We start from the raw sequence: 24,014 nt of genomic DNA, 5'->3' as shown, positions 1-24,014 counted from the left end.
CCCCCCGTGCTGAACTGCAGCCCTGCTTCTGCACCGCAATAGAACCGTCACAATCTGGTCCAGGCTTCAGAACAACCACCGTACTGTCCTATTCTCAGGACAGGTGCGGAACAAACGCTCGCTGTGCCAAGCGCGATGGAGAAGCCAGGAGTGAGTCGTCTCGCTTCTCAGCTTCTCCCCCCGCCAGCAACGCCCCCCCGTTGCTATTGGAGTTGCTGTTACTGGAACAGTTGATCAGTTAGTAGAGAGTGCCCCAAAGGCTGCTTGCCTCCAAACGACGTATGATAGAAAGCTGCAGCCACACGGTGAATCACCGGTGGTGGTGCCTGTTGATCCTGACAGGATGCCTGCTTCAACCTGGGCGCTTCAGAACCACTGAAAGCCATAGGCACACAGCTGCAAGATGAGATACATGCTACGTCTCAGGGAGAAAGAAGCCGGGCACTGTTAGAAGAGGCTGTAACCTCTAACCATCTGCAGTTGGGATACAAAGCACGGACGTGGGGGGAGGTTGCCCAAGAGTCAATTGACTACGGGAGAAAGTATGGTTTCTTCCAGCGGTTTCTTCCTCCAGGAAATTGGAGCCAAGGGAAGTGAGGCTTGCCACGGCCAGCCTTGCCCCCCGGCCACCTAGCCCAAAGCTCAGTGGGACTGGGAGGGTCTCACTGTCAGTAAAAGCAGGGAGGCGAAATATCGATCATAAGCGTAATTGTCTCTGGACACGGGGCTGGCACAAGGCTGTTCCACGAGATCTGATGAACGGAGCAGCCACTGTCAGGTTAGAGGCATTCGTTGAGCGGTGGCCGGAACAGAAGCTCAGGAATCTGGAGGAAAGCAAAAGCCCAGGTGCCAGGGCCTCTCCCCAGGAACCCGAGCGGCTCTCCAAGCCATTAGAAAGCTGCTGTCTTCGTCCCTCCCAGGTGAGCGGGGGGCGGTGAGGGGTGGATGCATGAGAAAGCTCACAGCCAAGGGAAACAAAGAGATCCTCGATGTAACACCTTCTGTGCAAAGGCCTCACCACTCTTGCCACTTATCCCTGGGAGTCACGGTTCAGTGGCTGAGAAGCTAGGGAAAGCCTTTTATCTCCCTGGCCAGCCTGTGTCGATTGACCCGGCTAACCTGCGGCCAGTTTCCCTAACCCTAATGGAATCCCTGAACGAATGTGCTTGGAAGGCTAAAGACACCCCGAGAAAGGAATAGAAAAGCAACACTTGCTGGACTGTGCCCTCCTTTGTTAGCCGTATTAACAAAGCCCCAGAAGGGCGAGTCGGTGTCTTGTTGTATGTTACAGAAGATCCCTGTGGGACCTGGATTGGACACAGGAAGGCTGATAGCTGATTTTAACAGCTGTGGTTTGTGACAGAAGACGCGATCACGCTAGAATCCTGAATACACCTCTTGATGACACGTTCTGGTTGCAGCAGTGCTATGTTTTGCGTTGCTGTGGGTGTGGGTGGTGATTGGTATCGGTCCTCGGACCTGTTAAACTTCACAACTGGCTTCAGGGTTCTTAGAGGTCATCCTAGCTTCCTGGTGCTCCCTGCACAGTGATAGCCTTTCTTTTGAGCCCTTCTTTCACCCCTTTTTATCAAACTGATCATGACTGGCATGTAAGTCCTCCGCAGCCTTTCCAAATTCCTAACAAACTGGGAAATGAATCAGGGGACCCATCTAATATCTGTCAGACGTGGGCACAAAGGAAACGTGTCATAAAGCCTTTTGCACTGATGCTTTTCAGTGTCACACCGGTCCAGGAGCTCCATCCAAAACGTGGCTGTTGGAAAGCGCCTAAGCTTTGGTAGGAGACGTGTACGTCTCTGGGATTACTCCTCTTTGATGCTTCCTCCTGTGGGCTATCCTGCACACGCTCTCCTGTGAAAGCCTCTGTAGACTGTAACAGTACTCGAACTTGCCAACCTAGGATTTCTTTCTCCCAGCATTTGAATTGCTTTGGAAATGCTCAAGTGGACAGTTCTCATGGCACGAAATCATCTTAGAGAACACTCCATGGCAAGTCCACATACTGTCAGATTGGACTAGGCACGCTTTTGGTGAATTAACTGAAGCGTGCTGTTGTACGGCTCCTGAGAAACACCACATTCACAGCAGAATTCTTCTGCTGAAGAATTCCCACCTGGATCCTGGCTTCCGCTGGGAGTTCCTGGCTGCGGGGGAAAGCAGCTGAGCCAAATAGCTCTGTTTGTTTTGCTTACTGATTTGTCATTACTGGTTCTTGTGCAATGCATGGCTGTTGCCAAATGTATGGTTGTCCCTTTTCACTTTCTACCTTTTCTTCATTGCGTAACATTGGTGCCATCACTGCTGAGGAGTCACCGGGTGGTGTCTGTGGCAAATTGGATGGCTCTAATTGTTGCCTACAAATTGGATGGCAATGAAGAGGTTGCTAAACAAATTGCCCGTGGGTGAAACGCCTCCTATTCTGTGTGCCGTTGCCACTCTCGTGTTTGTTCCTTGCGTGGTTCCATGGTGGATTCAACTTATACAAGGACTTGTATCCTCCATGTGCTTTGTAACCACTTCAACTGATGATGAACAAGTCCAGCGCATCAGGGCAACCTTTGTAACCAAGCCCAAGAAATCCTTTCTAACAACTGTGTAACGTTTAACCCCCCTTCCTCCCCACCCCTCTTTTCCCTTCTGCTTACTTTGTCTCTTTTCTTCCTTTCTCTTTTCTCTTTCCTCACCACCACGAACGGTCACTTGCACATCAGTTTCAAGCAGCCTTGTTCTGGCTCCAAGCTTGCTGCCAGACGCATTTCTTGTGATGAGACTGACTTGTCTAGGAGATGAGTGATGGGGGTTGCCGTGGGGCAACCAACATCACTGTGTGGACAATTGTAGCTGTTTGCCTTCGCAAGAGAGTGCTCAGGACCGTTTGCTGGCGGAAGAGCTAGCCTGTGACCAAGTGACTCCAGCTTGCTGTGGGAGACTGGGGGATGATCCCACTGTACCCTGCAGGTACAAGGCGAGATACAAGTGGGCGCCTCCCTGCTCCCTCTTATCTGCTGGCAAGGCCCGGAAGATGGGAACCAAAGGAGTTCCTGCCGAGATCCAAAAGCCAGAAGCTGTCACTCCAAAAACAACTGACTCAACCCCTCTGGACTCACAGATAAGGTGGTACTGCCACGTGGTCACCGTCGTCGTCGACAGAACAACAGTGCCCGACGACCCACCACCACTGAAGATCAAGGACTGAACTATGAACCACGCTGGATCCACGGTGGTGACCATCTATCTCCCTCTTGCTTCCTGTAGAGACTCCTTGCTTCTCCTTTCCTGTGTTTCCTATCGCCCTCCTTCTCTTCCCCATCCCCCTCATTCAAAATACTGTCCGTCCTCCCCTTCCCCACCTCCCTGATTAAGATCTCTAATAAACTGGTCGGACCAACATTTTAGCCGTTGTCCTGTAAGCCCCGGGCACCTCCCTAAAATCCTCCTGTCGGCGCTGGAAGGGATGCACTGCCCGCGGCCGGCCTCCCTTTGCTATTTGCTTCGTTTATTCTTTACTTCAGCACGTGGCAGACATCAGCACTGCAAACGGCTGATCAAGCAAGCATCGGCGGTTTCCAACGTACTGATGTTTGAAAGGCTTCGGGAAGCGCTGGCGCATTCCTGTGTGCAGCGGGGAGGAAAAAGGAGTAACAAGAAAGCACACATGTTGGTGTTGGGTTGGTTTTATTGATGACTTACTCCAATTGCTAACAATTGTTCAAGTAAAATGGGCAAAAGCCCAAGTCCATAGATGGAAATGGCATCAAGTCCATAGATGGAAATGGCATCAAGTCGATAGATGGAAATGGCATCAAGTCCATAGATGGAATGGAATCAAGTCCATAGATGGAATGGAATCATGTCCATAGATGGAAATGGCATCAAGTCCATAGATGGAATGGAATCAAGACCATAGATGGAAATGGAATCAAGTGGAAACCGGCAGTTGGTTGGTGTCTTCCCGTCCCCTCCCATGCCAGGAAAGCAAAGGCGGCCTTCCAGACGTGGCTGTTTCATTCCACAATCAGAGGGGTTGTGTAGAGGGAATGCCGGATTCCAAAAGTGGATGCAGGCGCTCGGGGCTTGATCAGTGTCACCTGGAAGGGCAAAAAAAGGAAAGGCAGATCAGCAAGGGCCCTTCTCTTCTCTGCTGCCCTCCCTTCCTCTGCTCAGAGGTGGCACGAGGGCAGGGAGCAGGCCTGCTCTCCGGCACTTGGTCCCTGCGGCCAGAAGCTCTTTGGCCGGAGGAAGCCTCAGGGCAAGGGGGAGAGGCGTGAAGGCCGTGCTTGTGAAACAGAGGGGACGAGCTGAGCAGCGAGCTGCCTTACCCGGCCTATGCTGTAGTCTGCGGGCCCGGGCTTCACTGCTTTGCCCTCTGCAGGTTTTGGTCGGGCCGCCATGGTGTACGCGGGCGCCCTGGTCTTGTAGGCGTCCACAGCTACCTTGGGAAACGCCGCGGGACCCGGAGTCTGCAAGAGAGTCATGGGTGCACGGGGCTGGGATCACACGCAAGGCTCTCTCTTTCCTTGGAAGCCTGCGTTAAGCAAAGGTGCTTGGGGCTTGGAAGCCCCCTGGCACAGGGAGAGCAGCCCAGCTTCGGATGCTAACATGGAAAAGAGGAGCAGCAGAGCTCACCTTGGCAAGGTCTTCGTCAAAGCGGCCGCGCTGGCTCCTTCCCCTCATGGAGTAGCAGGGGCTGGCCGCTGTGTAGGCTGTATTGGGGCCCATCAGCTTGGGCAGCGTGTAGGTGCCCGGACCTGCAGGAGGAGCAGCAGAGAGCGTGTGCGCGAGGGGCTGGAGGAGACGGAAGCAGCAGAGAGGGGCAGCCCGCCCAGCCTGCTGGGGGGAGGGCTCGCCCCTCTGCCAGTTCCTGCCTCTACTTTGGCACTGGGCCAGTGCCGGCAGCTCCGAGCCCGAGCAGCCGGAGCCGCTGCGGGCCGAGACGTGTTGGTCACGCCAGAAAGCTTGCGGCCCCAGCGCTGCGCAGGCTGCGCGGTTGGCCCGTTGCTGGTGCTGAGCAGCAGCCCGTCCCTGCAGGATGCTCAGGATGAAGGGTCTGCCTTTGCCGGGGTCAGCGTACCTGGAGGGCGGTCTGTGCGCAGGGGCTCCCGCCGGAAGGCCATGGACTGCACCGGTGGGCACTTGAAGATGTGCCTGTTGGCTTCCTCGGTGCGGTAGTCACCTGGGGCAGAGGAGAAGAGGAAGAAAGCCGTGAAGTGCTGGTCTCCTGCAGCCGCAGAGACAACGTCCCGAGGAAAGGGTCTTCTGAAGGGCTGCAGGATTGCTGGGGGGCGCACGCAGCACGCGGGGACGCTTTTCCGTGCCCCGCCACTATGTCCTGCCTTGCTGTCCCTCCTGTCAGCCCCTGGCTCTCTGTTCTTTTCGGACGCGGGGTCCTTGTGCCCTCAGCCCGTGGTGCTGGGCAGCCGGCCTTCTCCGAGGGGAGAGCGTGTTTATCGCTGCTCACAGCGCTTTGTGCTCTCTCACAAAAGACCGACGGCTCCATCAGGGCGCGAGCTGACCCAGGGCAAACGCCGCGTGTGGGGGAAGCGCTGCAGAAGTGGTACTCACTGGGTCCGGGGGTGACGGTGGTCTTTGTCGTGGGGCGTCCACAAAGGTGGGCGCTCGGAGCCACGTGCTTCCCGTTCCTGGTGACGGCGGGCTGCACAAAGTAGCAGGGACCTGGCCCGCAGCTCTCGGCCGCAGGCGGCTTGGTCCCGCGAAACGTGTACGCGGGGGCACGGGCTTTGGTGGGGCTGTGGCCCACGAAACCTAGGAGGAAAAGCAGAAGAGTCAGTCAGTCCCTGAGCGCAAACGCCTGCGCCAGAGCCTTGCGAAGCCGCCGGAAGGAGAGAGCGGAGCTTTGGCCAGCGCGCTGCCTGTGGCCAGCAGTTTCCAAAGGCCTGCCCGCACCACGCGCGCAGGCACTCCGCAGCGAGAGCCCCCAGAGCGCCGAGTCTGCGGGAGGCTCCGACGGCACGGGGAAAGGCTCGGGAGCTGCTCTGCCCCGCCACGGCCCCGACGCGCGTCCCCCTGCACCCCGGCGATGGCCGCCGTACCTGTTGTCCCCGGGATGGAGTACTGGGGCCCGGGGCTGGGGAACTGGGCCGAGATGAGGCCGCGCGGGCGATGCGGTCTCCACGTCCCCACCCAGGCTCCGTCCATGCTGGCAGGCGCGTGCCTCCAAACCTACAGGCAAGAGCAGAGGAGTCAGGGCCGGGCTGCCCCGGCAGAGGCCGCGGGTGAGCTCCGCTCGCCGCCGCCCGCCGCTCGGAGCCCGGAGGGGCCGGCAGGAGCGGGCTGTCTCCTCCGCTCAGCCGCGAGCTGTCCGCCGCGTGGCTTGCGGCTCCCGAGCCAGAAGGGCCGGCAGCGATTTCTGCTGCTCACGGCGGTCCTGCCGCTCTCGTGCCGCACGCCCCTCGCGCGCGGCGGAGCTCAGCCCGCACCCCGCGGCCGGGCTCTGCGGCCCGAAGCGTGCCGGAGCTCTCCCTCACCTCTGTGAGCCTTGGAGGACGAGCGCGACGAGGCTGAGCTAGTCTGCTGCTGGGGCTGCTCTCGGGCACGGGGCACGGCGAGCGGCTGCGGGCAGCGCAGCTCACGAATGGGGCGCCTGGAGCCGCCGGCCAGCTGCCCTCGGGGAGGGCCCGGCGTCGGCATTGTGACGGCACGCGGGCTCCGGGGACGTCATCGGTGCGGGGACGTCTCCCGGCCGGCCCGGAGCCGCGCCCTCCACGCCTTTTCGGCCGCGCACCCCAGCCCGGAAAAAGCTGGAGCGCACGACTGCCGACCCCTGCAGATGGACCGAGCTCTCAGTTCCAGCCCCGTGCCGCCCGGGGCTCCTGGGGCTTGATCAGCGTCACCTGCAAGGGAGAGAATCCCAGCGGGGAAATGCACTGAAAGTCCCTTCCGCCTGGGAAGGCGCAGCCACCAGCTTGATGATTTGGTTGCCCTCTCTTTTAGCTTGTTCCAAAAATACATCTAAATGAAGTGCACGTGTTGTTGCCGTTCACTCTGTTCTAGAGCACATCCGTGGCACCAGGCAATTCCTCTTCGCCCAGTCCGGCCCAAACAGGCCAGGACCAGATCATAGAATCACAGAACAGGCTGGGTTGAAAAGGAACACAATGACCATCTCGTTTGAACCCCCTGCTGTGTGCGGGTCGCCAACCAGCAGCCCAGGCTGCCCAGAGTCACGTCCAGCCTGGCCTTGAATGCCTGCAGGGATGGGGCATCCACAGCCTCCTTGGGCAGCCTGTTCCAGTGCCTCACCACCGTCAGAGTGAAAGACTTCCCCCTCACATCCAACCTAAGCCTCCCCGTTCCCCCTTCTCCTATCACTAGGAGACTGGCAGACAGACATTCCCCCTCCTGTTTATACACTCCCTTCGAGTATCGGAAGGCCACAGTGAGGTTTCCCCCGGAGCCTCCTCCAAGCTAAACAAGCCCGCTTCCCTCAGCCCTTCTTCATAGGAGAGCTGCTCCAGCCCTCTGATCCTATTAGCGATCCTGCTCTGGACCCGTTCTGAGAGCTCTGCGTCTTCGTTGTACTGGCGGCCCCAGGCCTGGGCGCAGCGCTGCAGATGGGGCCTCACAAGAGCCGAGCAGAGGAGGACGATCACCTCCCTCTCCCCGCTGGCCGCCCCTTTTTAATGCAGCCCAGAACACAGCTGGCCTTCCAGGCGGCGAGCGCGCACTGCTGGATCCCGCCACACCCCCGCCTCACCCTGAAGAAGAATAGGATCCCCGATGGCAACACCGAGCTGTGCAGCCTTTCCCCAGAATTCCGAGGATGCTGCCACGCCTCCTCAAAACCCTCCCAAAATGCCCAGGACGCCCCAAGCTTCGCCCCCTGCCCCCCCCAAAATCCCCAGGGGCCCATCCCCCCAACACTGCCCAAAGCCCTTCAGCTGGCCACAAAGTTTCCCAGGACCCCAAAGCTCACCCAGGGCGCCCAAGCTGCACCCGTCTCCCCAAGGCTTCCAGCGCGCTTCTTTTCCAGCTCCGCAGGGACGCCTCCCCTGCTCTGAGCCACGGGCAGTGCTGCGGGGGCATCCCCCCGTGCTGAACTGCAGTCCTGCTTCTGCACCGCAATAGAACCGTCACAATCTGGTCCAGGCTTCAGAACAACCACCGTACTGTCCTATTCTCAGGACAGGTGCGGAACAAACGCTCGCTGTGCCAAGCGCGATGGAGAAGCCAGGAGTGAGTCGTCTCGCTTCTCAGCTTCTCCCCCCGCCAGCAACGCCCCCCCGTTGCTATTGGAGTTGCTGTTACTGGAACAGTTGATCAGTTAGTAGAGAGTGCCCCAAAGGCTGCTTGCCTCCAAACGACGTATGATAGAAAGCTGCAGCCACACGGTGAATCACCGGTGGTGGTGCCTGTTGATCCTGACAGGATGCCTGCTTCAACCTGGGCGCTTCAGAACCACTGAAAGCCATAGGCACACAGCTGCAAGATGAGATACATGCTACGTCTCAGGGAGAAAGAAGCCGGGCACTGTTAGAAGAGGCTGTAACCTCTAACCATCTGCAGTTGGGATACAAAGCACGGACGTGGGGGGAGGTTGCCCAAGAGTCAATTGACTACGGGAGAAAGTATGGTTTCTTCCAGCGGTTTCTTCCTCCAGGAAATTGGAGCCAAGGGAAGTGAGGCTTGCAGCGGCCAGCCTTGCCCCCCGGCCACCTAGCCCAAAGCTCAGTGGGACTGGGAGGGTCTCACTGTCAGTAAAAGCAGGGAGGCGAAATATCGATCATAAGCGTAATTGTCTCTGGACACGGGGCTGGCACAAGGCTGTTCCACGAGATCTGATGAACGGAGCAGCCACTGTCAGGTTAGAGGCATTCGTTGAGCGGTGGCCAGAACAGAAGCTCAGGAATCTGGAGGAAAGCAAAAGCCCAGGTGCCAGGGCCTCTCCCCAGGAACCCGAGTGGCTCTCCAAGCCATTAGAAAGCTGCTGTCTTCATCCCTCCCAGGTGAGCGGGGGGCGGTGAGGGGTGGATGCATGAGAAAGCTCACAGCCAAGGGAAACAAAGAGATCCTCGATGTAACACCTTCTGTGCAAAGGCCTCACCACTCTTGCCACTTATCCCTGGGAGTCACGGTTCAGTGGCTGAGAAGCTAGGGAAAGCCTTTTATCTCCCTGGCCAGCCTGTGTCGATTGACCCGGCTAACCTGCGGCCAGTTTCCCTAACCCTAATGGAATCCCTGAACGAATGTGCTTGGAAGGCTAAAGACACCCCGAGAAAGGAATAGAAAAGCAACACTTGCTGGACTGTGCCCTCCTTTGTTAGCCGTATTAACAAAGCCCCAGAAGGGCGAGTCGGTGTCTTGTTGTATGTTACAGAAGATCCCCGTGGGACCTGGATTGGACACAGGAAGGCTGATAGCTGATTTTAACAGCTGTGGTTTGTGACAGAAGACGCGATCACGCTAGAATCCTGAATACACCTCTTGATGACACGTTCTGGTTGCAGCAGTGCTATGTTTTGCGTTGCTGTGGGTGTGGGTGGTGATTGGTATCGGTCCTCGGACCTGTTAAACTTCACAACTGGCTTCAGGGTTCTTAGAGGTCATCCTAGCTTCCTGGTGCTCCCTGCACAGTGATAGCCTTTCTTTTGAGCCCTTCTTTCACCCCTTTTTATCAAACTGATCATGACTGGCATGTAAGTCCTCCGCAGCCTTTCCAAATTCCTAACAAACTGGGAAATGAATCAGGGGACCCATCTAATATCTGTCAGACGTGGGCACAAAGGAAACGTGTCATAAAGCCTTTTGCACTGATGCTTTTCAGTGTCACACCGGTCCAGGAGCTCCATCCAAAACGTGGCTGTTGGAAAGCGCCTAAGCTTTGGTAGGAGACGTGTACGTCTCTGGGATTACTCCTCTTTGATGCTTCCTCCTGTGGGCTATCCTGCACACGCTCTCCTGTGAAAGCCTCTGTAGACTGTAACAGTACTCGAACTTGCCAACCTAGGATTTCTTTCTCCCAGCATTTGAATTGCTTTGGAAATGCTCAAGTGGACAGTTCTCATGGCACGAAATCATCTTAGAGAACACTCCATGGCAAGTCCACATACTGTCAGATTGGACTAGGCACGCTTTTGGTGAATTAACTGAAGCGTGCTGTTGTACGGCTCCTGAGAAACACCACATTCACAGCAGAATTCTTCTGCTGAAGAATTCCCACCTGGATCCTGGCTTCCGCTGGGAGTTCCTGGCTGCGGGGGAAAGCAGCTGAGCCAAATAGCTCTGTTTGTTTTGCTTACTGATTTGTCATTACTGGTTCTTGTGCAATGCATGGCTGTTGCCAAATGTATGGTTGTCCCTTTTCACTTTCTACCTTTTCTTCATTGCGTAACATTGGTGCCATCACTGCTGAGGAGTCACCGGGTGGTGTCTGTGGCAAATTGGATGGCTCTAATTGTTGCCTACAAATTGGATGGCAATGAAGAGGTTGCTAAACAAATTGCCCGTGGGTGAAACGCCTCCTATTCTGTGTGCCGTTGCCACTCTCGTGTTTGTTCCTTGCGTGGTTCCATGGTGGATTCAACTTATACAAGGACTTGTATCCTCCATGTGCTTTGTAACCACTTCAACTGATGATGAACAAGTCCAGCGCATCAGGGCAACCTTTGTAACCAAGCCCAAGAAATCCTTTCTAACAACTGTGTAACGTTTAACCCCCCTTCCTCCCCACCCCTCTTTTCCCTTCTGCTTACTTTGTCTCTTTTCTTCCTTTCTCTTTTCTCTTTCCTCACCACCACGAACGGTCACTTGCACATCAGTTTCAAGCAGCCTTGTTCTGGCTCCAAGCTTGCTGCCAGACGCATTTCTTGTGATGAGACTGACTTGTCTAGGAGATGAGTGATGGGGGTTGCCGTGGGGCAACCAACATCACTGTGTGGACAATTGTAGCTGTTTGCCTTCGCAAGAGAGTGCTCAGGACCGTTTGCTGGCGGAAGAGCTAGCCTGTGACCAAGTGACTCCAGCTTGCTGTGGGAGACTGGGGGATGATCCCACTGTACCCTGCAGGTACAAGGCGAGATACAAGTGGGCGCCTCCCTGCTCCCTCTTATCTGCTGGCAAGGCCCGGAAGATGGGAACCAAAGGAGTTCCTGCCGAGATCCAAAAGCCAGAAGCTGTCACTCCAAAAACAACTGACTCAACCCCTCTGGACTCACAGATAAGGTGGTACTGCCACGTGGTCACCGTCGTCGTCGACAGAACAACAGTGCCCGACGACCCACCACCACTGAAGATCAAGGACTGAACTATGAACCACGCTGGATCCACGGTGGTGACCATCTATCTCCCTCTTGCTTCCTGTAGAGACTCCTTGCTTCTCCTTTCCTGTGTTTCCTATCGCCCTCCTTCTCTTCCCCATCCCCCTCATTCAAAATACTGTCCGTCCTCCCCTTCCCCACCTCCCTGATTAAGATCTCTAATAAACTGGTCGGACCAACATTTTAGCCGTTGTCCTGTAAGCCCCGGGCACCTCCCTAAAATCCTCCTGTCGGCGCTGGAAGGGATGCACTGCCCGCGGCCGGCCTCCCTTTGCTATTTGCTTCGTTTATTCTTTACTTCAGCACGTGGCAGACATCAGCACTGCAAACGGCTGATCAAGCAAGCATCGGCGGTTTCCAACGTACTGATGTTTGAAAGGCTTCGGGAAGCGCTGGCGCATTCCTGTGTGCAGCGGGGAGGAAAAAGGAGTAACAAGAAAGCACACATGTTGGTGTTGGGTTGGTTTTATTGATGACTTACTCCAATTGCTAACAATTGTTCAAGTAAAATGGGCAAAAGCCCAAGTCCATAGATGGAAATGGCATCAAGTCCATAGATGGAAATGGCATCAAGTCGATAGATGGAAATGGCATCAAGTCCATAGATGGAATGGAATCAAGTCCATAGATGGAATGGAATCATGTCCATAGATGGAAATGGCATCAAGTCCATAGATGGAATGGAATCAAGACCATAGATGGAAATGGAATCAAGTGGAAACCGGCAGTTGGTTGGTGTCTTCCCGTCCCCTCCCATGCCAGGAAAGCAAAGGCGGCCTTCCAGACGTGGCTGTTTCATTCCACAATCAGAGGGGTTGTGTAGAGGGAATGCCGGATTCCAAAAGTGGATGCAGGCGCTCGGGGCTTGATCAGTGTCACCTGGAAGGGCAAAAAAAGGAAAGGCAGATCAGCAAGGGCCCTTCTCTTCTCTGCTGCCCTCCCTTCCTCTGCTCAGAGGTGGCACGAGGGCAGGGAGCAGGCCTGCTCTCCGGCACTTGGTCCCTGCGGCCAGAAGCTCTTTGGCCGGAGGAAGCCTCAGGGCAAGGGGGAGAGGCGTGAAGGCCGTGCTTGTGAAACAGAGGGGACGAGCTGAGCAGCGAGCTGCCTTACCCGGCCTATGCTGTAGTCTGCGGGCCCGGGCTTCACTGCTTTGCCCTCTGCAGGTTTTGGTCGGGCCGCCATGGTGTACGCGGGCGCCCTGGTCTTGTAGGCGTCCACAGCTACCTTGGGAAACGCCGCGGGACCCGGAGTCTGCAAGAGAGTCATGGGTGCACGGGGCTGGGATCACACGCAAGGCTCTCTCTTTCCTTGGAAGCCTGCGTTAAGCAAAGGTGCTTGGGGCTTGGAAGCCCCCTGGCACAGGGAGAGCAGCCCAGCTTCGGATGCTAACATGGAAAAGAGGAGCAGCAGAGCTCACCTTGGCAAGGTCTTCGTCAAAGCGGCCGCGCTGGCTCCTTCCCCTCATGGAGTAGCAGGGGCTGGCCGCTGTGTAGGCTGTATTGGGGCCCATCAGCTTGGGCAGCGTGTAGGTGCCCGGACCTGCAGGAGGAGCAGCAGAGAGCGTGTGCGCGAGGGGCTGGAGGAGACGGAAGCAGCAGAGAGGGGCAGCCCGCCCAGCCTGCTGGGGGGAGGGCTCGCCCCTCTGCCAGTTCCTGCCTCTACTTTGGCACTGGGCCAGTGCCGGCAGCTCCGAGCCCGAGCAGCCGGAGCCGCTGCGGGCCGAGACGTGTTGGTCACGCCAGAAAGCTTGCGGCCCCAGCGCTGCGCAGGCTGCGCGGTTGGCCCGTTGCTGGTGCTGAGCAGCAGCCCGTCCCTGCAGGATGCTCAGGATGAAGGGTCTGCCTTTGCCGGGGTCAGCGTACCTGGAGGGCGGTCTGTGCGCAGGGGCTCCCGCCGGAAGGCCATGGACTGCACCGGTGGGCACTTGAAGATGTGCCTGTTGGCTTCCTCGGTGCGGTAGTCACCTGGGGCAGAGGAGAAGAGGAAGAAAGCCGTGAAGTGCTGGTCTCCTGCAGCCGCAGAGACAACGTCCCGAGGAAAGGGTCTTCTGAAGGGCTGCAGGATTGCTGGGGGGCGCACGCAGCACGCGGGGACGCTTTTCCGTGCCCCGCCACTATGTCCTGCCTTGCTGTCCCTCCTGTCAGCCCCTGGCTCTCTGTTCTTTTCGGACGCGGGGTCCTTGTGCCCTCAGCCCGTGGTGCTGGGCAGCCGGCCTTCTCCGAGGGGAGAGCGTGTTTATCGCTGCTCACAGCGGTTTGTGCTCTCTCACAAAAGACCGACGGCTCCATCAGGGCGCGAGCTGACCCAGGGCAAACGCCGCGTGTGGGGGAAGCGCTGCAGAAGTGGTACTCACTGGGTCCGGGGGTGACGGTGGTCTTTGTCGTGGGGCGTCCACAAAGGTGGGCGCTCGGAGCCACGTGCTTCCCGTTCCTGGTGACGGCGGGCTGCACAAAGTAGCAGGGACCTGGCCCGCAGCTCTCGGCCGCAGGCGGCTTGGTCCCGCGAAACGTGTACGCGGGGGCACGGGCTTTGGTGGGGCTGTGGCCCACGAAACCTAGGAGGAAAAGCAGAAGAGTCAGTCAGTCCCTGAGCGCAAACGCCTGCGCCAGAGCCTTGCGAAGCCGCCGGAAGGAGAGAGCGGAGCTTTGGCCAGCGCGCTGCCTGTGGCCAGCAGTTTCCAAAGGCCTGCCCGCACCACGCGCGCAGGCACTCCGCAGCGAGAGCCCCCAGAGCGCCGAGTCTGCGGGAGGCTCCGACGGCACGGGGAAAGGCTCGGGAGCTGCTCTGCCCCGCCACGGCCCCGACGCGCGTCCCCCTGCACCCCGGCGATGGCCGCCGTACCTGTTGTCCCCGGGATGGAGTACTGGGGCCCGGGGCTGGGGAACTGGGCCGAGATGAGGCCGCGCGGGCGATGCGGTCTCCACGTCCCCACCCAGGCTCCGTCCATGCTGGCAGGCGCGTGCCTCCAAACCTACAGGCAAGAGCAGAGGAGTCAGGGCCGGGCTGCCCCGGCAGAGGCCGCGGGTGAGCTCCGCTCGCCGCCGCCCGCCGCTCGGAGCCCGGAGGGGCCGGCAGGAGCGGGCTGTCTCCTCCGCTCAGCCGCGAGCTGTCCGCCGCGTGGCTTGCGGCTCCCGAGCCAGAAGGGCCGGCAGCGATTTCTGCTGCTCACGGCGGTCCTGCCGCTCTCGTGCCGCACGCCCCTCGCGCGCGGCGGAGCTCAGCCCGCACCCCGCGGCCGGGCTCTGCGGCCCGAAGCGTGCCGGAGCTTTCCCTCACCTCTGTGAGCCTTGGAGGACGAGCGCGACGAGGCTGAGCTAGTCTGCTGCTGGGGCTGCTCTCGGGCACGGGGCACGGCGAGCGGCTGCGGGCAGCGCAGCTCACGAATGGGGCGCCTGGAGCCGCCGGCCAGCTGCCCTCGGGGAGGGCCCGGCGTCGGCATTGTGACGGCACGCGGGCTCCGGGGACGTCATCGGTGCGGGGACGTCTCCCGGCCGGCCCGGAGCCGCGCCCTCCACGCCTTTTCGGCCGCGCACCCCAGCCCGGAAAAAGCTGGAGCGCACGACTGCCGACCCCTGCAGATGGACCGAGCTCTCAGTTCCAGCCCCGTGCCGCCCGGGGCTCCTGGGGCTTGATCAGCGTCACCTGCAAGGGAGAGAATCCCAGCGGGGAAATGCACTGAAAGTCCCTTCCGCCTGGGAAGGCGCAGCCACCAGCTTGATGATTTGGTTGCCCTCTCTTTTAGCTTGTTCCAAAAATACATCTAAATGAAGTGCACGTGTTGTTGCCGTTCACTCTGTTCTAGAGCACATCCGTGGCACCAGGCAATTCCTCTTCGCCCAGTCCGGCCCAAACAGGCCAGGACCAGATCATAGAATCACAGAACAGGCTGGGTTGAAAAGGAACACAATGACCATCTCGTTTGAACCCCCTGCTGTGTGCGGGTCGCCAACCAGCAGCCCAGGCTGCCCAGAGTCACGTCCAGCCTGGCCTTGAATGCCTGCAGGGATGGGGCATCCACAGCCTCCTTGGGCAGCCTGTTCCAGTGCCTCACCACCGTCAGAGTGAAAGACTTCCCCCTCACATCCAACCTAAGCCTCCCCGTTCCCCCTTCTCCTATCACTAGGAGACTGGCAGACAGACATTCCCCCTCCTGTTTATACACTCCCTTCGAGTATCGGAAGGCCACAGTGAGGTTTCCCCCGGAGCCTCCTCCAAGCTAAACAAGCCCGCTTCCCTCAGCCCTTCTTCATAGGAGAGCTGCTCCAGCCCTCTGATCCTATTAGCGATCCTGCTCTGGACCCGTTCTGAGAGCTCTGCGTCTTCGTTGTACTGGCGGCCCCAGGCCTGGGCGCAGCGCTGCAGATGGGGCCTCACAAGAGCTGAGCAGAGGAGGACGATCACCTCCCTCTCCCCGCTGGCCGCCCCTTTTTAATGCAGCCCAGAACACAGCTGGCCTTCCAGGCGGCGAGCGCGCACTGCTGGATCCCGCCGCACCCCCGCCTCACCCTGAAGAAGAATAGGATCCCCGATGGCAACACCGAGCTGTGCAGCCTTTCCCCAGAATTCCGAGGATGCTGCCACGCCTCCTCAAAACCCTCCCAAAATGCCCAGGACGCCCCAAGCTTCGCCCCCTGCCCCCCCCAAAATCCCCAGGGGCCCATCCCCCCAACACTGCCCAAAGCCCTTCAGCTGGCCACAAAGTTTCCCAGGACCCCAAAGCTCACCCAGGGCGCCCAAGCTGCACCCGTCTCCCCAAGGCTTCCAGCGCGCTTCTTTTCCAGCTCCGCAGGGACGCCTCCCCTGCCCTGAGCCACGGGCAGTGCTGCGGGGGCATCCCCCCGTGCTGAACTGCAGTCCTGCTTCTGCACCGCAATAGAACCGTCACAATCTGGTCCAGGCTTCAGAACAACCACCGTACTGTCCTATTCTCAGGACAGGTGCGGAACAAACGCTCGCTGTGCCAAGCGCGATGGAGAAGCCAGGAGTGAGTCGTCTCGCTTCTCAGCTTCTCCCCCCGCCAGCAACGCCCCCCCGTTGCTATTGGAGTTGCTGTTACTGGAACAGTTGATCAGTTAGTAGAGAGTGCCCCAAAGGCTGCTTGCCTCCAAACGACGTATGATAGAAAGCTGCAGCCACACGGTGAATCACCGGTGGTGGTGCCTGTTGATCCTGACAGGATGCCTGCTTCAACCTGGGCGCTTCAGAACCACTGAAAGCCATAGGCACACAGCTGCAAGATGAGATACATGCTACGTCTCAGGGAGAAAGAAGCCGGGCACTGTTAGAAGAGGCTGTAACCTCTAACCATCTGCAGTTGGGATACAAAGCACGGACGTGGGGGGAGGTTGCCCAAGAGTCAATTGACTACGGGAGAAAGTATGGTTTCTTCCAGCGGTTTCTTCCTCCAGGAAATTGGAGCCAAGGGAAGTGAGGCTTGCAGCGGCCAGCCTTGCCCCCCGGCCACCTAGCCCAAAGCTCAGTGGGACTGGGAGGGTCTCACTGTCAGTAAAAGCAGGGAGGCGAAATATCGATCATAAGCGTAATTGTCTCTGGACACGGGGCTGGCACAAGGCTGTTCCACGAGATCTGATGAACGGAGCAGCCACTGTCAGGTTAGAGGCATTCGTTGAGCGGTGGCCAGAACAGAAGCTCAGGAATCTGGAGGAAAGCAAAAGCCCAGGTGCCAGGGCCTCTCCCCAGGAACCCGAGTGGCTCTCCAAGCCATTAGAAAGCTGCTGTCTTCGTCCCTCCCAGGTGAGCGGGGGGCGGTGAGGGGTGGATGCATGAGAAAGCTCACAGCCAAGGGAAACAAAGAGATCCTCGATGTAACACCTTCTGTGCAAAGGCCTCACCACTCTTGCCACTTATCCCTGGGAGTCACGGTTCAGTGGCTGAGAAGCTAGGGAAAGCCTTTTATCTCCCTGGCCAGCCTGTGTCGATTGACCCGGCTAACCTGCGGCCAGTTTCCCTAACCCTAATGGAATCCCTGAACGAATGTGCTTGGAAGGCTAAAGACACCCCGAGAAAGGAATAGAAAAGCAACACTTGCTGGACTGTGCCCTCCTTTGTTAGCCGTATTAACAAAGCCCCAGAAGGGCGAGTCGGTGTCTTGTTGTATGTTACAGAAGATCCCCGTGGGACCTGGATTGGACACAGGAAGGCTGATAGCTGATTTTAACAGCTGTGGTTTGTGACAGAAGACGCGATCACGCTAGAATCCTGAATACACCTCTTGATGACACGTTCTGGTTGCAGCAGTGCTATGTTTTGCGTTGCTGTGGGTGTGGGTGGTGATTGGTATCGGTCCTCGGACCTGTTAAACTTCACAACTGGCTTCAGGGTTCTTAGAGGTCATCCTAGCTTCCTGGTGCTCCCTGCACAGTGATAGCCTTTCTTTTGAGCCCTTCTTTCACCCCTTTTTATCAAACTGATCATGACTGGCATGTAAGTCCTCCGCAGCCTTTCCAAATTCCTAACAAACTGGGAAATGAATCAGGGGACCCATCTAATATCTGTCAGACGTGGGCACAAAGGAAACGTGTCATAAAGCCTTTTGCACTGATGCTTTTCAGTGTCACACCGGTCCAGGAGCTCCATCCAAAACGTGGCTGTTGGAAAGCGCCTAAGCTTTGGTAGGAGACGTGTACGTCTCTGGGATTACTCCTCTTTGATGCTTCCTCCTGTGGGCTATCCTGCACACGCTCTCCTGTGAAAGCCTCTGTAGACTGTAACAGTACTCGAACTTGCCAACCTAGGATTTCTTTCTCCCAGCATTTGAATTGCTTTGGAAATGCTCAAGTGGACAGTTCTCATGGCACGAAATCATCTTAGAGAACACTCCATGGCAAGTCCACATACTGTCAGATTGGACTAGGTACGCTTTTGGTGAATTAACTGAAGCGTGCTGTTGTACGGCTCCTGAGAAACACCACATTCACAGCAGAATTCTTCTGCTGAAGAATTCCCACCTGGATCCTGGCTTCCGCTGGGAGTTCCTGGCTGCGAGGGAAAGCAGCTGAGCCAAATAGCTCTGTTTGTTTTGCTTACTGATTTGTCATTACTGGTTCTTGTGCAATGCATGGCTGTTGCCAAATGTATGGTTGTCCCTTTTCACTTTCTACCTTTTCTTCATTGCGTAACATTGGTGCCATCACTGCTGAGGAGTCACCGGGTGGTGTCTGTGGCAAATTGGATGGCTCTAATTGTTGCCTACAAATTGGATGGCAATGAAGAGGTTGCTAAACAAATTGCCCGTGGGTGAAACGCCTCCTATTCTGTGTGCCGTTGCCACTCTCGTGTTTGTTCCTTGCGTGGTTCCATGGTGGATTCAACTTATACAAGGACTTGTATCCTCCATGTGCTTTGTAACCACTTCAACTGATGATGAACAAGTCCAGCGCATCAGGGCAACCTTTGTAACCAAGCCCAAGAAATCCTTTCTAACAACTGTGTAACGTTTAACCCTCCTTCCTCCCCACCCCTCTTTTCCCTTCCGCTTACTTTGTCTCTTTTCTTCCTTTCTCTTTTCTCTTTCCTCACCATCACGAACGGTCACTTGCACATCAGTTTCAAGCAGCCTTGTTCTGGCTCCAAGCTTGCTGCCAGACGCATTTCTTGTGATGAGACTGACTTGTCTAGGAGATGAGTGATGGGGGTTGCCGTGGGGCAACCAACATCACTGTGTGGACAATTGTAGCTGTTTGCCTTCGCAAGAGAGTGCTCAGGACCGTTTGCTGGCGGAAGAGCTAGCCTGTGACCAAGTGACTCCAGCTTGCTGTGGGAGACTGGGGGATGATCCCACTGTACCCTGCAGGTACAAGGCGAGATACAAGTGGGCGCCTCCCTGCTCCCTCTTATCTGCTGGCAAGGCCCGGAAGATGGGAACCAAAGGAGTTCCTGCCGAGATCCAAAAGCCAGAAGCTGTCACTCCAAAAACAACTGACTCAACCCCTCTGGACTCACAGATAAGGTGGTACTGCCACGTGGTCACCGTCGTCGTCGACAGAACAACAGTGCCCGACGACCCACCACCACTGAAGATCAAGGACTGAACTATGAACCACGCTGGATCCACGGTGGTGACCATCTATCTCCCTCTTGCTTCCTGTAGAGACTCCTTGCTTCTCCTTTCCTGTGTTTCCTATCGCCCTCCTTCTCTTCCCCATCCCCCTCATTCAAAATACTGTCCGTCCTCCCCTTCCCCACCTCCCTGATTAAGATCTCTAATAAACTGGTCGGACCAACATTTTAGCCGCTGTCCTGTAAGCCCCGGGCACCTCCCTAAAATCCTCCTGTCGGCGCTGGAAGGGATGCACTGCCCGCGGCCGGCCTCCCTTTGCTATTTGCTTCGTTTATTCTTTACTTCAGCACGTGGCAGACATCAGCACTGCAAACGGCTGATCAAGCAAGCATCGGCGGTTTCCAACGTACTGATGTTTGAAAGGCTTCGGGAAGCGCTGGCGCATTCTTGTGTGCAGCGGGGAGGAAAAAGGAGTAACAAGAAAGCACACATGTCGGTGTTGGGTTGGTTTTATTGATGACTTACTCCAATTGCTAACAATTGTTCAAGTAAAATGGGCAAAAGCCCAAGTCCATAGATGGAAATGGAATCAAGTCGATAGATGGAAATGGCATCAAGTCCATAGATGGAAATGGCATCAAGTCCATAGATGGAATGGAATCAAGTCGATAGATGGAAATGGCATCAAGTCCATAGATGGAAATGGCATCAAGTCCATAGATGGAATGGAATCAAGACCATAGATGGAAATGGAATCAAGTGGAAACCGGCAGTTGGTTGGTGTCTTCCCATCCCCTCCCATGCCAGGAAAGCAAAGGCGGCCTTCCAGATGTGGCTGTTTTATTCCACAATCAGAGGGGTTGTGTAGAGGGAATGCCGGATTCCAAAAGTGGATGCAGGCGCCCGGGGCTTGATCAGCGTCACCTGGAAGGGCAAAAAAAGGAAAGGCAGATCAGCAAGGGCCCTTCTCTTCTCTGCTGCCCTCCCTTCCTCTGCTCGGAGGTGGCACGAGGGCAGGGAGCAGGCCTGCTCTCCGGCACTTGGTCCCTGCGGCCAGAAGCTCTTTGGCCGGAGGAAGCCTCAGGGCAAGGGGGAGAGGCGTGAAGGCCGTGCTTGTGAAACAGAGGGGACGAGCTGAGCAGCGAGCTGCCTTACCCGGCCTATGCTGTAGTCTGCGGGCCCGGGCTTCACTGCTTTGCCCTCTGCAGGTTTTGGTCGGGCCGCCATGGTGTACGCGGGCGCCCTGGTCTTGTAGGCGTCCACAGCTACCTTGGGAAACGCCGCGGGACCCGGAGTCTGCAAGAGAGTCATGGGTGCACGGGGCTGGGATCACACGCAAGGCTCTCTCTTTCCCTGGAAGCCTGCGTTAAGCAAAGGTGCTTGGGGCTTGGAAGCCCCCTGGCACAGGGAGAGCAGCCCAGCTTCGGATGCTAACATGGAAAAGAGGAGCAGCAGAGCTCACCTTGGCAAGGTCTTCGTCAAAGCGGCCGCGCTGGCTCCTTCCCCTCATGGAGTAGCAGGGGCTGGCCGCTGTGTAGGCTGTATTGGGGCCCATCAGCTTGGGCAGCGTGTAGGTGCCCGGACCTGCAGGAGGAGCAGCAGAGAGCGTGTGCGCGAGGGGCTGGAGGAGACGGAAGCAGCAGAGAGGGGCAGCCCGCCCAGCCTGCTGGGGGGAGGGCTCGCCCCTCTGCCAGTTCCTGCCTCTACTTCGGCACTGGGCCAGTGCCGGCAGCTCCGAGCCCGAGCAGCCGGAGCCGCTGCGGGCCGAGACGTGTTGGTCACGCCAGAAAGCTTGCGGCCCCAGCGCTGCGCAGGCTGCGCGGTTGGCCCGTTGCTGGTGCTGAGCAGCAGCCCGTCCCTGCAGGATGCTCAGGATGAAGGGTCTGCCTTTGCCGGGGTCAGCGTACCTGGAGGGCGGTCTGTGCGCAGGGGCTCCCGCCGGAAGGCCATGGACTGCACCGGTGGGCACTTGAAGATGTGCCTGTTGGCTTCCTCGGTGCAGTAGTCACCTGGGGCAGAGGAGAAGAGGAAGAAAGCCGTGAAGTGCTGGTCTCCTGCAGCCGCAGAGACAACGTCCCGAGGAAAGGGTCTTCTGAAGGGCTGCAGGATTGCTGGGGGGCGCACGCAGCACGCGGGGACGCTTTTCCGTGCCCCGCCACTATGTCCTGCCTTGCTGTCCCTCCTGTCAGCCCCTGGCTCTCTGTTCTTTTCAGACGCGGGGTCCTTGTGCCCTCAGCCCGTGGTGCTGGGCAGCCGGCCTTCTCCGAGGGGAGAGCGTGTTTATCGCTGCTCACAGCGGTTTGTGCTCTCTCACAAAAGACCGACGGCTCCATCAGGGCGCGAGCTGACCCAGGGCAAACGCCGCGTGTGGGGGAAGCGCTGCAGAAGTGGTACTCACTGGGTCCGGGGGTGACGGTGGTCTTTGTCGTGGGGCGTCCACAAAGGTGGGCGCTCGGAGCCACGTGCTTCCCGTTCCTGGTGACGGCGGGCTGCACAAAGTAGCAGGGACCTGGCCCGCAGCTCTCGGCCGCAGGCGGCTTGGTCCCGCGAAACGTGTACGCGGGGGCACGGGCTTTGGTGGGGCTGTGGCCCACGAAACCTAGGAGGAAAAGCAGAAGAGTCAGTCAGTCCCTGAGCGCAAACGCCTGCGCCAGAGCCTTGCGAAGCCGCCGGAAGGAGAGAGCGGAGCTTTGGCCAGCGCGCTGCCTGTGGCCAGCAGTTTCCAAAGGCCTGCCCGCACCACGCGCGCAGGCACTCCGCAGCGAGAGCCCCCAGAGCGCCGAGTCTGCGGGAGGCTCCGACGGCACGGGGAAAGGCTCGGGAGCTGCTCTGCCCCGCCACGGCCCCGACGCGCGTCCCCCTGCACCCCGGCGATGGCCGCCGTACCTGTTGTCCCCGGGATGGAGTACTGGGGCCCGGGGCTGGGGAACTGGGCCGAGATGAGGCCGCGCGGGCGATGCGGTCTCCACGTCCCCACCCAGGCTCCGTCCATGCTGGCAGGCGCGTGCCTCCAAACCTACAGGCAAGAGCAGAGGAGTCAGGGCCGGGCTGCCCCGGCAGAGGCCGCGGGTGAGCTCCGCTCGCCGCCGCCCGCCGCTCGGAGCCCGGAGGGGCCGGCAGGAGCGGGCTGTCTCCTCCGCTCAGCCGCGAGCTGTCCGCCGCGTGGCTTGCGGCTCCCGAGCCAGAAGGGCCGGCAGCGATTTCTGCTGCTCACGGCGGTCCTGCCGCTCTCGTGCCGCACGCCCCTCGCGCGCGGCGGAGCTCAGCCCGCACCCCGCGGCCGGGCTCTGCGGCCCGAAGCGTGCCGGAGCTCTCCCTCACCTCTGTGAGCCTTGGAGGACGAGCGCGACGAGGCTGAGCTAGTCTGCTGCTGGGGCTGCTCTCGGGCACGGGGCACGGCGAGCGGCTGCGGGCAGCGCAGCTCACGAATGGGGCGCCTGGAGCCGCCGGCCAGCTGCCCTCGGGGAGGGCCCGGCGTCGGCATTGTGACGGCACGCGGGCTCCGGGGACGTCATCGGTGCGGGGACGTCTCCCGGCCGGCCCGGAGCCGCGCCCTCCACGCCTTTTCGGCCGCGCACCCCAGCCCGGAAAAAGCTGGAGCGCACGACTGCCGACCCCTGCAGATGGACCGAGCTCTCAGTTCCAGCCCCGTGCCGCCCGGGGCTCCTGGGGCTTGATCAGCGTCACCTGCAAGGGAGAGAATCCCAGCGGGGAAATGCACTGAAAGTCCCTTCCGCCTGGGAAGGCGCAGCCACCAGCTTGATGATTTGGTTGCCCTCTCTTTTAGCTTGTTCCAAAAATACATCTAAATGAAGTGCACGTGTTGTTGCCGTTCACTCTGTTCTAGAGCGCATCCGTGGCACCGGCAATTCCTCTTCGCCCAGTCCGGCCCAGACAGGCCAGGACCAGATCATATATATATATATATATATATATATATATATATATGTATATATATATATATATAATATATATTTCCCAGGACCCCCCATACCCTGTTCCTGGTACTAGGATTGTACAGTTACTTTCTGGTGTCAGTACCTCCATGTTTTATCATGTTCCCTTAGAACCAAATGCTATAAAATACTAACGGGCACAACAGTGTGTCCATCGGGGTATGCAGCCATCTGTCAGCTTGCTCTCTTCCCTTCAATCATTAGATTCCTATCCTTTCTAGAGTACCTTACAGGTTCTGACTAAGGTTCAGATATTTCAAGTTTACCATCTGGACTTAAAGCCAGTTCTCCAATTTCTTTTCCTTCAGCTGCCTGTTTTGCCCCCTGATCCACCATCATATTCCCAGTTTCCTGTACGCTGTCACTCTTCTGATGTCCTTTACAATGTATAACAGCCATGATGTTCTTTGGTAGATCTACATCATGCTGAATTTGTTTTCCTTGTGTGTAAGCAACCCTCGCTCTTTCCAGATGGTACCACGAGTGGGTACCACCCCAAAAGCATATTTAGCATCTGTCCATGCATTTAAGGTTCTTGTCAAGGCAATTATTTCAGCCTTCTGAGTGGAAGTCCCCACAGGTAATGGCTGTGCTTCAATTACCCTGTCAGTAGCAGTTACTGCACGTCCTGCCTTACAGTCTCCTTGTCTCACAAAACTGCTTCCGTCGATGAACCCAGGACTCCTCAGCATCGTCCAACGGCTCCTCCTGTAGCTCTGACCAACTTGCACAGACAGCCTCCAT

At 57.9% G+C, this 24,014-nt stretch overlaps 3 protein-coding genes across 3 annotated transcripts; all 3 read right to left on the bottom strand.

Moving 5' to 3' along the window:
• Nucleotides 1–4,025: 4,025 nt before the first annotated feature.
• LOC306954162 (ciliary microtubule associated protein 1A-like) lies at nt 4,026–8,064 on the bottom strand (the record flags this gene model as incomplete). Its single annotated transcript, XM_079545232.1, has 8 exons — nt 4,026–4,109; nt 4,341–4,481; nt 4,648–4,769; nt 5,093–5,194; nt 5,584–5,784; nt 6,072–6,201; nt 6,507–6,747; nt 7,955–8,064. 8 exons carry the CDS (start codon nt 8,062–8,064, stop codon nt 4,026–4,028), a joined length of 1,131 nt encoding a protein of 376 aa, XP_079401358.1.
• A 4,025-nt stretch (nt 8,065–12,089) lies between these two features.
• On the bottom strand, nt 12,090–16,128 carry LOC306954161 (ciliary microtubule associated protein 1A-like; the record flags this gene model as incomplete). Its single annotated transcript, XM_079545231.1, has 8 exons — nt 12,090–12,173; nt 12,405–12,545; nt 12,712–12,833; nt 13,157–13,258; nt 13,648–13,848; nt 14,136–14,265; nt 14,571–14,811; nt 16,019–16,128. 8 exons carry the CDS (start codon nt 16,126–16,128, stop codon nt 12,090–12,092), a joined length of 1,131 nt encoding a protein of 376 aa, XP_079401357.1.
• Nucleotides 16,129–20,154: 4,026 nt separating this feature from the next.
• Nucleotides 20,155–24,014, bottom strand: LOC306954160 (ciliary microtubule associated protein 1A-like; the record flags this gene model as incomplete). The annotated part of the gene is made up of 8 exons (XM_079545230.1): nt 20,155–20,238; nt 20,470–20,610; nt 20,777–20,898; nt 21,222–21,323; nt 21,713–21,913; nt 22,201–22,330; nt 22,636–22,768; nt 23,908–24,014. The coding sequence occupies 8 exons, from the start codon at nt 24,012–24,014 to the stop codon at nt 20,155–20,157; spliced, it is 1,020 nt and encodes a 339-aa protein (XP_079401356.1).

This window comes from Tetrao urogallus (assembly GCF_951394365.1).
Source record: "Tetrao urogallus genome assembly, chromosome: 20".
In the NCBI taxonomy this organism is placed as follows: domain Eukaryota; kingdom Metazoa; phylum Chordata; class Aves; order Galliformes; family Phasianidae; genus Tetrao; species Tetrao urogallus.
This window is presented reverse-complemented; position numbering and strand designations above follow the sequence as displayed.